This window comes from Chrysochloris asiatica, unplaced genomic scaffold (genome assembly GCF_000296735.1).
Source record: "Chrysochloris asiatica unplaced genomic scaffold, ChrAsi1.0 scaffold00057, whole genome shotgun sequence".
NCBI lineage: Eukaryota > Metazoa > Chordata > Mammalia > Afrosoricida > Chrysochloridae > Chrysochloris > Chrysochloris asiatica.
In genome coordinates this window covers 3,459,583-3,472,084 of record NW_006408575.1, presented here as the reverse complement: position 1 = coordinate 3,472,084, position 12,502 = coordinate 3,459,583, and the positions used below count along the sequence as shown (strand labels likewise).

Genomic DNA, 12,502 nt, shown 5'->3' with positions numbered 1-12,502 from the left:
TTGATTCCTTGATTTAAAACAAAACAAAAACATTGAAAATAAACCAGATAGGAATCCTTTAAGGATGCTGAAAGGGTCCTTTTGACATATAAGAGTACAGAATTCTTGTGGGACATTTTAGAGAGATGGAAACATTGCCTTCAGAAGTACATAGACATAGATGGAGGTTATACGAGGGGGCTTTGGAAAGTTCATGGAAAGATGGAATTACAAAGATAATAGAATTTTCCCACAAACTTTTTGAAGCACTCTCATACTGAAAAATAACAGCTTTACAAAAGGTATGAGGCCATTATTGCAAAAATGTAAGGAAGGGTTTTCATGCTAAAAGAACCATTCTTTGATGGTTACCAAGGGTGGGAAGGAAGGGAGAGTGATTCACTGGCTAGAGGGTAGGCACATGTTAACTCAGGTGATGGGGAGGGCAATAGACAAGAAGGGGGAGGGTGGAGAAGAATGGTGAAGACACAAGGAGGTATACAAGGGGATAGAAATAAACAGTGATATACATAACCTTGGAACAACAGTATTCTGTGTGTAGATACATGAACTGAGACATAGGCTGAATGGGTAAGGGATACAGAGTAGGGTATATATGTATTTATGAATCCTGCAAATTTATGAATTTGAAAGATAAAAGAAAAACCATAATTTTTTATTTGAGTTTACCCAGGTTTGGGAATCATTTCACTTGATGAACCCAAAAGTATAAAACAAAAACATGAGAAAGAAAAAGAATGGTTTGGCATTTTGGTATTTAATATTTAATAAGAGTTCCATGATTTTATAGCGATACTTTTTGACTCACCCTCACTCGTACAGTATAATGAGGAGCTCTGTGTCATGATAGGGAAGGAAGATCTCCAAGATGCATGAATTACTGAAGAAAGAAGAGTGCCTAGTTCTAGTACCAGGGTGTGGGGAGAGTATCTTTGGAGTGATAATTAAACAGTTGGGACTAGAGGCTGTTTCTGGAGAGGGGAAATGAGGGCCTGGAGGGCTGGGGAACTGGAACAGGAGGGGGTATTTTCACATTCTACACTTTGGATCTTTTGCATTTTGAATGATGTCAATGTGTTACCTACTCAAAGAGTCAAAGACTAAAAACATTAAGGAACCTAGATTCTGAGGTCCTAACACGCCGTGGTTCTAATGTCTTGCAACTTGGCAAGCCTAATGTGTTGTGACTCTGGAAGGTTCATCTGCGGGAGGCCAGAGGTTCTTCAGGACTCTCCTAAGTCAGGCTGCAGCAGCCCCCGTGAACTTGAGCAAAGATCTCTTCCCAGAGAGCAGCTGTGTGAACTCTGGCATCTCTCAGAAACCAAGCTTGTAGTCACTCCCTCACCTTCTTCATCTTCTCTGTCTCCTAGGGGTGCCTTCTCAGTGGTGCGTAGGTGTGTGAAGGTGCTGGCTGGCCAGGAGTATGCTGCCAAGATCATCAACACCAAGAAGCTCTCTGCCAGAGGTGGGTGGTGAATTCATGCCCCACACTCTCCAGCTCTCCTTCCCCTCACCCTTTCCTCTACCCTGTGGGTTAAAGCCAGGACCCAGGGTGATACTGGGAGCTCTTTTTCCTTTGGGTACTTTGAGAGCAAACCTTTTTCCTTTCTCAAGGGATCTAGGCTGGAGACCACGGCCTCCCCAGACAAGCCAAGCTCTCTGCCCTGACCCAGGTGAAGGCTGAGGTGCCAAAAGGATTTCTATCCCCTTGTTCTTTAGATACTTCCTTCATCTCTCACTGCCAGGCCTCTGAATTCACAATCTCTCAGCTGTAATGTCCCTGCCTGGCTCCTTACATGGCGGACTCTTTCCCAACCTTCAGGTCTCAGCTCAACTGTCACATCCTTTAAAAGGCCTTCCCTTACCCCCAAAGTCTGAGGTGTCCTCCCACGTTTCCTCTCTCTTGTTACTATTTATTTCCTTCATGGCTTTCCTCCACCCTAGACTTAACCTCCTTTACTGATTTAATTATATGTTTGACATCTTCACTGTGAGCTCCAAGAGGGTAGGGCTATGTCTCATTGACTACTATACCCCAGGACCTAGGACAACACCTAGCCTATGCCCTAACCAAGGCAGCCAAACCCATTACTATAGAGTAATTCAGATTCGTAGCAACCTCATGTGTTACAGAGTAGAACTGCTCCATAGGATTTCCTAGGCTGTAATCAAGCTCACCAGGAGCTCTGGTAGCATAGTGGTTACGAATTGGGCTGCAAACCACAAGGTCAGCTGTTCAAAACTACCAGCTGTTCCGTGGGAGAAAGATGAGGCTTTCTGCTCCCATAAAGATTTACAGCCTCGGAAGCCCTGTACAGGGTCGCTATGAGTCGGAACCGACTCCATGGCACATAACAACAACAATAATCAAGCTCACCAAGGAGCTCTGGTAGCATAGCAGTTGTGAATCGGACTGTGAACCACAAGATCAGCAGTTCGAAACTATCAGCTGTTCCATGGGAGAAAGATGAGGCTTTCTGCTCCCATAAAATTTACAACCTTGGAAACCCTGTACAGGGTCGCTATGAGTCGGAACCGAACAACAATAACAACAAATCAAGCTCACCAGCTGTTCCTCAGAAACCCTATACAGGGTCGCTATGGGTCGGAACCAACTCAACGGCACTTAACAACAACAACAATCTTTATGGAGAAATCCTGGTGTGGCGCTGTGGGCTAATGTGCTGGACTGCAAAGTCACTTTGAACTGCAAGGTCTGTGGTTCAAGTTCACCAGCTGCTCCTAGGAAACCCTATACAGGGTCACCATGGGTCGGAACTGACTTGAAAGCACTTAATAACAACAACAACAACAATCTTTATGGAGAAGTCCTAGTGTGATGCTGTGGGCTAATGCTCTGGACTGCAAAGTTGCTTTGAACTGCAAGGTCTGTGGTTCAAGCTCACAAGCTGCTCCTTGGAAACAGGGTCGCTATGGGTCAGAATTGACTCAAAAGGCACTTAAAAACAATAACAACAACAGTCTTTATGGAAACGATAACCAAGCCTTTTTGCTTCAGTGCTGCTGGGTTCACAGGTCCTAGGGGTTTAAGACTGCAGCATAGCTTTTGGGGAGACATGTTGTTGTCTTGTGCTATGGAATCATGAGTGGAGCCCATGTATTACTGACAGAGCTGTTCCATGTGTTGCTCTTGGCTGTGATCTTAATGGAAGAAGATCACCGGGATTTATTTTTCTGTAGTGCCACTGGGCGGGTTTGAACTGCCAACCTTCTGGTTACCAGCAAAGTGCAAACTGTTCATGTCACCGAGGAACCTTTGCCACATACCAAGTACTCAATCCGACCAAAACAACAACAGCTGCTAACAAGTCAGTTACTAACTCATAACAACCCAGTGTAGAATTTCTGAGACTGTAAATCTTTATGGGAGCAGAAAGTCTCATCTTTCTCCCACAGAGCAGCTGGTGGGTTTGAACTGCTGACATTGTACTTAGAAGTCCAGTTCACAGTCAGCACCTTCGACTGCAAATCAGTCCACCCAAAGATGTCTCAAAAGAAATGCCTGGAGAACTATTTTGGAAAATTCAGCCTTGAAAAGCCTATGGAGCACAGTTTTACTCAGTCAGAGGTGACTTAATGACAGCTAGTTTGGTTTGGGTTTCGGGAGTAATGATGGTGAGCCCATCAATGTGTTGGAGAGAGTTATCTTTCCCAACATCAGTCCTGTACCCTGAAAGTATGAGCAGTCTTGGGAACTGACTGGTGGTGGAAGGAATTCTGTTACGTGAGGCGCAGATGTGGGCCATACAGCCTGTGGGCTGTGCACTATGGGGGAAGTTGTGTGAGGGACTGGCATTGTGTCCAGGTACCTGACATCCCTGTGCTGAACCGTGCCCGGCACAGGCTGCAGCTGTGTCTGGGTCAGGGCCCAGCAGGTGTGTGGTTCACAGAGGCCCTGCACTGTGGCTGGTATGGCATGTTCACATTGCTCCCCACAGGCTCCCTGCAGGTTCCATATTGGGCTCTGTGTTGCTGTCTTTCATCTCTCTGGCTCTGTATTGCTGGGAGCTCATCACTCTCTCCTGGTTACCACACTCCCCCACAGGCAGGGAGAAGAAACTCAGACAGAGGGGCACTAGGTCTCTGAAGGCCCAAGACCCTAGCGTGAAGCACACTTGACAGATGGTGTTTGGGAGGCAAGTGAAAGGTTAGCATTGATGGGGGAGACCTGTAGAAGGTCCAGAGCCAGGGCCAGGGGCAGGGAGGCCGTCAGTAGGACTGCCACATGCCCAGATGTGTGGACCAGTGTGTGACCAGTGGTAGGCTTGTGCCCTCTTTGTGTTTTATGTCTACAGTATTCAAGGGACAGGACTAGTGCCACAACTTGGGTTGAGGTTAAGGTTGCCCCCAAGAGGAAGGAGGGTCAGGAACGGAGGTCCACCCTCTGTGCTGGAAGCTTAGACCAGTTCACCACTCAGTCAGGGACACACCCACCTACTGCTCCTTTAGCACCCCTTCAGACAGAGATGAGCGCATTTGGGGGATAGTGGGAGGGACCTTGCCTGTTCTGGACCATGACTAAGCATTCCTGGGCTTAGTGTACACAGGCTCCGGCTATGCGAGGCAGCAGCAGTACAAGGCCCCTCTCTTTGACTATGTGTTGAGTTCCTAGGAGGAAGGTGGCCCTGGCCCAGGTGAAGGAGGAGGTTGGGGATGGGGAGGTTATCATGGGAACCTCCTCCATGAAGTGTGCCAACTGCCAGCCTACGTTCTCCCAGCGGGAGAGGACGAGCAGAGCTGCTTTTAGATTTCTTTGTTTGCCTCTCAAGGTGCCTCCGGGGGGTTTGGATGCTGAATACTTAGCAACACACTGCAAGCTTCTCCTGCTGGCACTCCTGGGTGACTTCTGGCAGCTCCCAGCAGGGCTGTGCACACCCGGGGTCTCTGTCCACCGCCTCCAGGGAGCTGTGGATCCCCTTCCCTACCCAACCTGGTCTTTTCTAGCAAGGGGCTCCTAAGCTCAGGAGATAATTTTTGTATGTATTTTTAAACTAGTCTCAGTCTCTCTTTTTTAAGAGCTCACAGAATAAACAGTGCAAAGAAACCATAAGGAAATGAAATGGAAAGTAAAAATTTGACCAAACAAAACAAAACCCACTGCCATTGAGACCAATTCGAACTCATAGTGAATGTCTAGGACAGAGTAGAATTGTTCCTCATGGTTTTCCAAACTGTAAATCTTTACAGGAGTAAGCAGTCTCATCCTTTTGGTTAGTAGTCCAATGCCTAACCCACAGTATCATCAGGGCTTACCCACCAAGTCCTTTGAAAAAAAATGCAACTACCTGAGTCCCAGATCTAAGAGTGGGGCCCAACCTCCTGCTGCTTTACCTATCCTTAGTAAAGTATGGACTTCTTGTGGGACATTGTGAATCAGCACTGGACTCCAAACCACAAGGTTATCAGTTCAAACTCACCAGCTGCTCCTTGGAAACTCTATTCAGGGCCGCTAAGACTCAGAACCGACTCAATGGCACTGAACAACAAGTGAAGGTAACACTAACTCCTTTCCAGGAGCTTAACACATCTAACGTTTCCCTCACAACAGCACACACAGAAAAAGGTAACATGTTTGGATGGGCACAAACAATTAAGCACTTGACTACTAACCAAAAGGTTGGGGGTTTGAACCCATCCAGAGGTGTTGTGGAAGAAAGGCCTGGTGGTCTATCTCCAAAAGATCACAGTCACTGAAGATTCTGTGGAGTGCAGATCGACTCTGACTCACACCAAGCTGCAGCCAGAGGCAAATGACTGCTGTACTTCGACATCCGCAGACCCCACTGTCCACCTCGAGTGTGCAGGGGTCACTTCCTCGGCCCCCTGGTACCAGTCTCAGGGCATTGGGTGGGAAACATTACACAAACTTCAGATGCCTGTGACGAGCCTCTGGGGGGTTTGCTCATCCACCTCCCTACCCCACTTCCCTGGCACTCTTGGTTTTTGGATTATTTCTCCAACTTTCCAGGATCAGGAACCCTGTTATCACCCTGTGGAGGAGCAGTCACTGTCTCCCTGGCTTATGTGGATCCTGATACCCACAGCCTGCTGGAGCCCATTCCACTCCCACCTTCTTTATGATTGCACTTCCTCCCCCCACCCCCAGCCTGTCCCAATGGGATTATCACCAGTGTTTCCATCCATTCCTGCCTGCTGAGCTGTGAGCAGGACCCACCTCCTGACCCCCACACCAAGACACCTGTCCCTGGGGAGGAAGGGAGATGGTTCTGAAAGCATCACAGTGGGCACTGGGGGCAACCCTTCCAGGTCTCCAGGTAGGAGACTCCCTGCTCTGCTCCTCACTCTCACCCTCTCACCATTAAGGCACTCTACTGTGCTGGATGGATTGATCGATGGATTGATCAATATTAGAGTAGGAAGGAATATATATATAGTATAGTGATTGTGAACATGGATTCAAATCCCAGCTCTGCTATTTATTAGCTATGAGACCTTGAGTGAGCTACCTAGCAGCTAGGTCTTGGGAATGTGACAGTGACCAAGAGACAAGGTCTTACTCTTCTTGCACCCATGTTCTATAGGATGAGACAGAAAAGAACACGAAATATATAAATAAGTTGCATGATTTCAGGTAGCAACGGGGGCTATAAAGAAAATAAGGCTGGGTAATGAGGTCGTGATGGAGCAGTATGTGCAGAGTGCTTTTAGATGAGACAGCCAAGAAAGGGGGTTAGTGAAGTGGTGACATAGGACTGGGCTTTTCTGATGAAAGGAGGCAGCCATGGGGAGCTCAGGGAAAGAGCATTCCAGGCAGAGAGCATAGTGTGCAAAGACCCTGAGGTGTGAAGGAGCTTGGTGTGGCTGCACCCAGAAAGGAGGCCCGTGTGGCTGGAGTTTTATGACTGGGAGTAGGGTGGCCTGAGACGAGGCAGGCCCTTGTTGGCTGAGGTGAGGAGTTTGGATTATATTATAAATATGTTGGAAAGCTGTAGGAGAATTTGAAGCCAGAAAGTAACATGATCTAATTTATGTTTTAAAAAGAGCTCCCTGGCTGCTCTGATGAGGGAAGAGGAGTCCAGCAGGGATCCTCAGAGCTCTGATGCTGATATAAGACTTGGCCACCTGAGGAGAGATTTTGATAAAGGGATCTTTCTTCTCTGGTCCTCAGTTTCTCCATCTACATAACAAAGCAAGGTCTCAGAGGTCAAGAACAGCATGGTCCCTGAGGTTCTCTGTGTGTTAGAAAATGACACTTCAAATAAGGTCATTAAAAATGATGGTATTCTCATGTATATGTTTACATTCAACAAATTGTTGCTTTAAACACCAAACTTTGCAGTACAGTCTAATTATTGTACTATTCACAAAATGATGACAAGATTTATAAAAACAATCCATTTCTAGCATTTCCAGCGGTGAGGTCTGATAACCAGACATAACTTTAGAGTTGTGTGACATGTGTTTGCTATTTTCTTCTGTGTACCTCTGCTCCTTTTAGTATAAACTCGTATGGGGGAAAAAAACAAAAACAAAAAACACAACATCAAAAATCTGGATTGATCTCCATCCCTCAAATATGGATCTTATGTCAGAGGTACCCCCAACCCCCTTTGAGAATTTCAATGCTGATCTGCCTGGTTTCTGGTTCTGCTGTGGTTGGTGCAGGTAGGGGGCAGGGTATGGAGCGTTGAGGGTCAAGTCTTCCTCATCCATTGGCCAGCCCTGGGGCAGGGGAGTTCCCCTCTCTGTCCAGGAATAGACATGCCCTGCTCTGGAGGATATGGAAAGAGGCCAGAGAGGGACAGAGAGCCAGGGGCGCACCCCCACAGCTGGACCCCACCTCCCTCTCCAGCCTGCAGCTTGTCTTCAGCTGGGGAGCTGAGCCTATGGAAACAGAACTGGGCTTAATTGCTTTACTGATGGAAAAGCCACATTTCAGTATTGATCTTGGCTTCTGCAGTCTTTGGAGGACAGCCAGTGATTGCTCTAATGGAGGGGCCGGGTGAAGGGAAGCTGGCTACCCAGGGACAAGGCCTGAGGCTGGGGGTAGGGGTTCTCACTCTATCCTCATCACCCTCTCTGGTGCCTGCCTGCTCTCAAGGGGTGTTCTAGACCAGGCTTGGTCTCTGAGTGTCCCTGTGAGTGTTCAGATCAATCACTTCCCTTCTGTGGGCCTTGATTTTGCCATCTGGGAATTGGGGGCAGGTAGAGGTGGGGATTATGGGTCAGGGCTCAGAGAGCAGTATGTTGCTTGTTGTTAAGTACTGCTGAGTCAGTTTCAACTCGACCCTGTATAGGGTTTCCAAGGAATGGCTGGTGAGTCTGAACCACCGACCTTGCGGTTCAAACCAACTTGCGGTCCTGTGCTTTATTCCACAGTGCCATACTAGGACTGCACAGAGTCTTAAAGCCCAGGCTCTGGGCTCTAACTGCCTAAGTCCAACAGTTGGCTAATCCATTCACCATGAGTGTGACACTGAGCTAGTTACTTAACCTTGGAGCCACCATGTCCTCAGCTATAAAGCCAGAAGAGGGATAGGACCTCCCTCAAAACCTGTGTTGCTAAAAATGCATATAAAGAGCTCTGCATAGTGCCTGGCACATAGTAAACACTCGACATTTTTTTAGCAGTTCTTTTCTTTTAATGCTTTAAAAAATTTTAATTAAGGCATTAAATACTAAATTGTGAAAAAGCACCAGAAAGGGAACTGGCCGCTACCGAGGCCTTGCAGTTTCCTGGTCTATAAAATAGAGATAGTAATGCCCCCAACCTAGGGTCATAGGTATAAGTATAGTTACAGGTGTCAAAAAGGATTTGGACAGAAGTCCTGAAAGCAGCTATGAGCATCCTGGGTACATTGTGAGGCTGCCACGGAGACGTTCTACAGATTCTGTGTCCTTGAGTCCTTTGAAAGGGATCCATATCTTTTCTCCTGGAGAGAACACCTACTCCCTTGGAAACAAGTTCATTTATTCAGTCACTTAGTCTTTCATATGGTTATTTATTGAGCACCTACTATGTGCATGCCAGGGGTGCAGCTAGGCTAAGTCCCTGTCCTCAATGCACAGAGGAAAGAGCCCCTATCCCCTGGCAGTAGTCAGGGCAGGCTTCTCAGAGGTGATGACATCTAAGAATTAGTAGGAATGAATGATGGCTCATGCATGATGGGTTGGGAGGCTGAGAGAACCACTTGTACAAAAGGCCCGGAGAGAGAGGGCTGATTGGGGTGTGCTAGGAGAAGTGGGTACTCAGCAGTTTAGTCTGGACAGAGTGTAGAGCCTGAAGGGCTGAGCTGGGGGATGGGACAGCAAGAGGCAGACGTCAGAGGGTGCCACAGGCTGGTGGAAGGAGCTTGGGCCTTACACAAGAAGGGGTGTGTCCCTTCCTTTGAGAGCTCTGGAAACTAAGCCCCCAAGAGGGAAAGGGACTTGCATCCAGGACTTCTCCCTCTTTCTCCTGCACTCCACTGCCTTTTTGAAGAACCCAGAGGTCCTGGCCAGAAGGCAAATCTTTCCACCCTAATCTCCCCTCCCCACCCCACCCCACCCCAAGTGTGTCCCTGGGAGGTGAACATTTAAAGCTGTGAGAAGGGAGATATGGGGTGGGTGGAAGCTCCTCCCTCACCTGATCTCACCTAATCACCTATGTTTCAGACCATCAGAAGCTGGAACGTGAAGCCCGCATCTGCCGCCTGCTGAAACACCCCAACATTGGTGAGCCCTGGAAGGACAAATGAGGGATCTGAGGGGATCAGGGAGGGGTGCGGTGTGTGGGTGTTTGTGGAGGGGGAGCTCTCTTCTCTGGGCACAGCAACAGTAGAGATGAGGAAAGGGGCATCTTTAATGGTTTCCACCTTCCTCAGAGACCAGCTTGGTTGGGGGGAAAGCGAAAAGGGGGCCCTTCCTTCCTGCCCACGCTGCCGGCAGCCTCCTTCGGAAAAGCTGTTTCAGGAAAACTCTTGGAGCTCCAAGAGAGACGAAAATAGGCCAGGAGGGAAAAAGCTTGGTCTTGGCTACGCAGCCCACTCCCCAAGCCCACTTCCATGCTGAGTCAGCCTGGCAACATGGCCCAGACGCCTCTCTAGCCCTGCTGCCCACGGCTGAGAGGCCAGCTCCCATTGGCCCTTGCCTCAGGGGTCAACCGGATGCAGGCTGCTTGGAGAGGCTATGCAGGCGAATGGGGGAAGAGCCAGGAAAGCAGTCCTCACTAAACAGGCACTAAAACATTGGGTTACTAATACCTGACCTCCCCTTCTTCACCCTGCAAGCTCAGGCAGGGTGGGAATGGGAGGCTGCACTCCTGCCCACAAGGACTCTGAGTCATGACAGGGTGCAGTCAGTGTAGCTTTTAGATCTGGTTCTACCTGGGAACGGCTGTATGACTTTGGGCAGGAGTGCTACCCTCTCTGAGCCACTTTTCTCTATCTTCATGAAGATAGGACTGTCTAGACCAACAGTTGTCCTTCGTTAATCACCTGGGTATTGTGCTAAAAAGCAATGTCAGGTTCAGTGAGATGGGGTCTGAGATTCTGCGTATCTGACACATTCCCAGTCAATGCCAAGGCTGCTGGTTCATAGACTATGCTTTGAAAGCAAGGACTATGTGCTCTCTAAGGGATATTCTAACCTTTACAGCCACCAGGCCTTCTCCTTCAGGGAGAGAAGCACCTCTTGTTTGCCCAGGGTCCCCAAGGGTTAATTCTCATGCTCAAGCCAAGCAACTTCATCTGCTATTTATACCCAGAAGGTACCTCCCCTTAGCTTCGTGTGGGGAGGGGAACAAATATGTACACCAGCAGCCAGAGCCTCCAGGGCCAGAATCAGAGAGGACTTAGCAGGAGGCAAGGCTCAAAGGGAGGAACCCTGGCTGGACCTGGTCCCTGACCTGCTTACTTCTTCACTGGGTAGCCTTGGGCACTTCCTGCTCTCCCAGCCTCCAACTCCTCATCTGTTGATGCAGGATGCTGAGAGTGATGACTGACTATAGAATCCCATAATTCCTATCAAGATTGTCAGCTTTGGAGGCAGGAAGAGGGAGGTTATGTGTGTGTGTTACTACCCATTACAGCTGTCTCAGGCCAATGCTGCCTTCTCCTATCTGCTCCTTTTTCTCCCTCTCTTTCTCGGCTATAATGGAGCAGTAGGTTATGGGCCCTGGTAGACTGTAGTTCAAATTCTGGGTTTACTGCTTGATTGCTATGTGAACCCAGAAATGTTGTTTAACTTCTCTGAAGCTCAGTCTTCTTATCTGGAATACGGGAATGATATCTACCTCATAGGATTGTGATGATTAAATATAATATAATTGTTGTCCCAAGTAAGTGTTATCATTTACCCAAGCCTCCCACCACTTGTCCCCACAGAATAGTCTTACTAAAGGCATCCTCTTGCCTGAAACTATGCCATCAGATTATCGTTTCTCTGTGTCGTCAAGTGTTTTGGTCATTGGTGGTGTTGTTGTTAAGTGCTGTCAAGTTGGTTCCGACCCATAGCGACCCTGAACAGGGTTTCCGAGGCTTTAAATCTTTATGGGAGCAGAAAGCCTCATCTTTCTCCCACAGAGCAGCTGGTAGTTTTGAACTGCTGACCTTGCAGTTCACAGCCTGATTTGTAACCACTACGGTACCAGAGCATTGGTAGAGGTACTATATAATAACATGGTGGTTAAGAGAATAGGTTCTTGTGGGTTCAAATCCCAGCTCTGCCTTTCACTGAACATTTGAGCTTAGGCAGGCTATGATGTCAAGTATATTCAAAGAGCCGAGGTCTCTGCTAGGCTCTGAGAATGTTTGGAAGGATTAAGGCTCAGGGTGGGAGTTGGGGGATAAAGGTGGCTGGTGTACAGGATGCTGGGAGCAGAACAGAGAATCCCAGAACAGGAAACCTGCAAAGAACCTTCAGCTACTCCATCTGCTTCAGCTACTTTCCTGATCCTTTGAGCATCACACTTTAAAGTAGGTTGTCATTTGTCCAAAGCAGTGCAAAGAGGTACAACCACAGGCACAGAATCTGAGAAACCTCGACAGAGTCCTACCCAACGTCACTAGCTGCTGCCTATGTGTGGTCACTGCTCAGTCGCAAAGAGACCAGGTCAGAGAAGTCCCTGACTCAGCACAGGTTCGTCCAAATGTGCCATGTACAAAGCAACTTTATCTCCCCAGTCCTGTTTGGGGGTTGGACCATTATCACCTGTAGGTGGACAAACTCTATAAGACCATCCCAGAGAGCAGGGGAACAATCTGAGAATCCAGAAGATGATTTGGGGAGGGGAAGAGAAGTGTGATTGATTGATGATGAAGATGGTGATATCTTCATTTACTGAGTTCTTCCAAGTGTCAGGTATTGTGTTGTGTTTTCCACGTATCATTCATTAATTCGTCACAACAGTTCAGTGGTATTAACACTATTGTTAGGAATGGAAGCTCAGAGAGGCTAAGTCATTTGCCCAAAGTTACACAGCTAGTAAGGGATGAAGCTGGGATATGAACCCAGTAAGTCTAATTCCAGAGTTCATGTTCCT

At 48.0% G+C, this 12,502-nt stretch overlaps 1 protein-coding gene across 2 annotated transcripts in view; it reads left to right on the top strand.

Moving 5' to 3' along the window:
* The window catches only part of CAMK2A (calcium/calmodulin-dependent protein kinase II alpha), a 74,624-nt gene that overhangs the window by 18,070 nt on the left and 44,052 nt on the right, over positions 1-12,502 (top strand). For both annotated transcript variants that reach the window (XM_006863879.1, XM_006863880.1), the window contains exons 2-3: positions 1,371-1,465; positions 9,637-9,696. In XM_006863879.1, the coding sequence (XP_006863941.1) occupies positions 1,371-1,465; positions 9,637-9,696 (155 nt within the window). The remainder of the gene's footprint in view (positions 1-1,370; positions 1,466-9,636; positions 9,697-12,502) is intronic.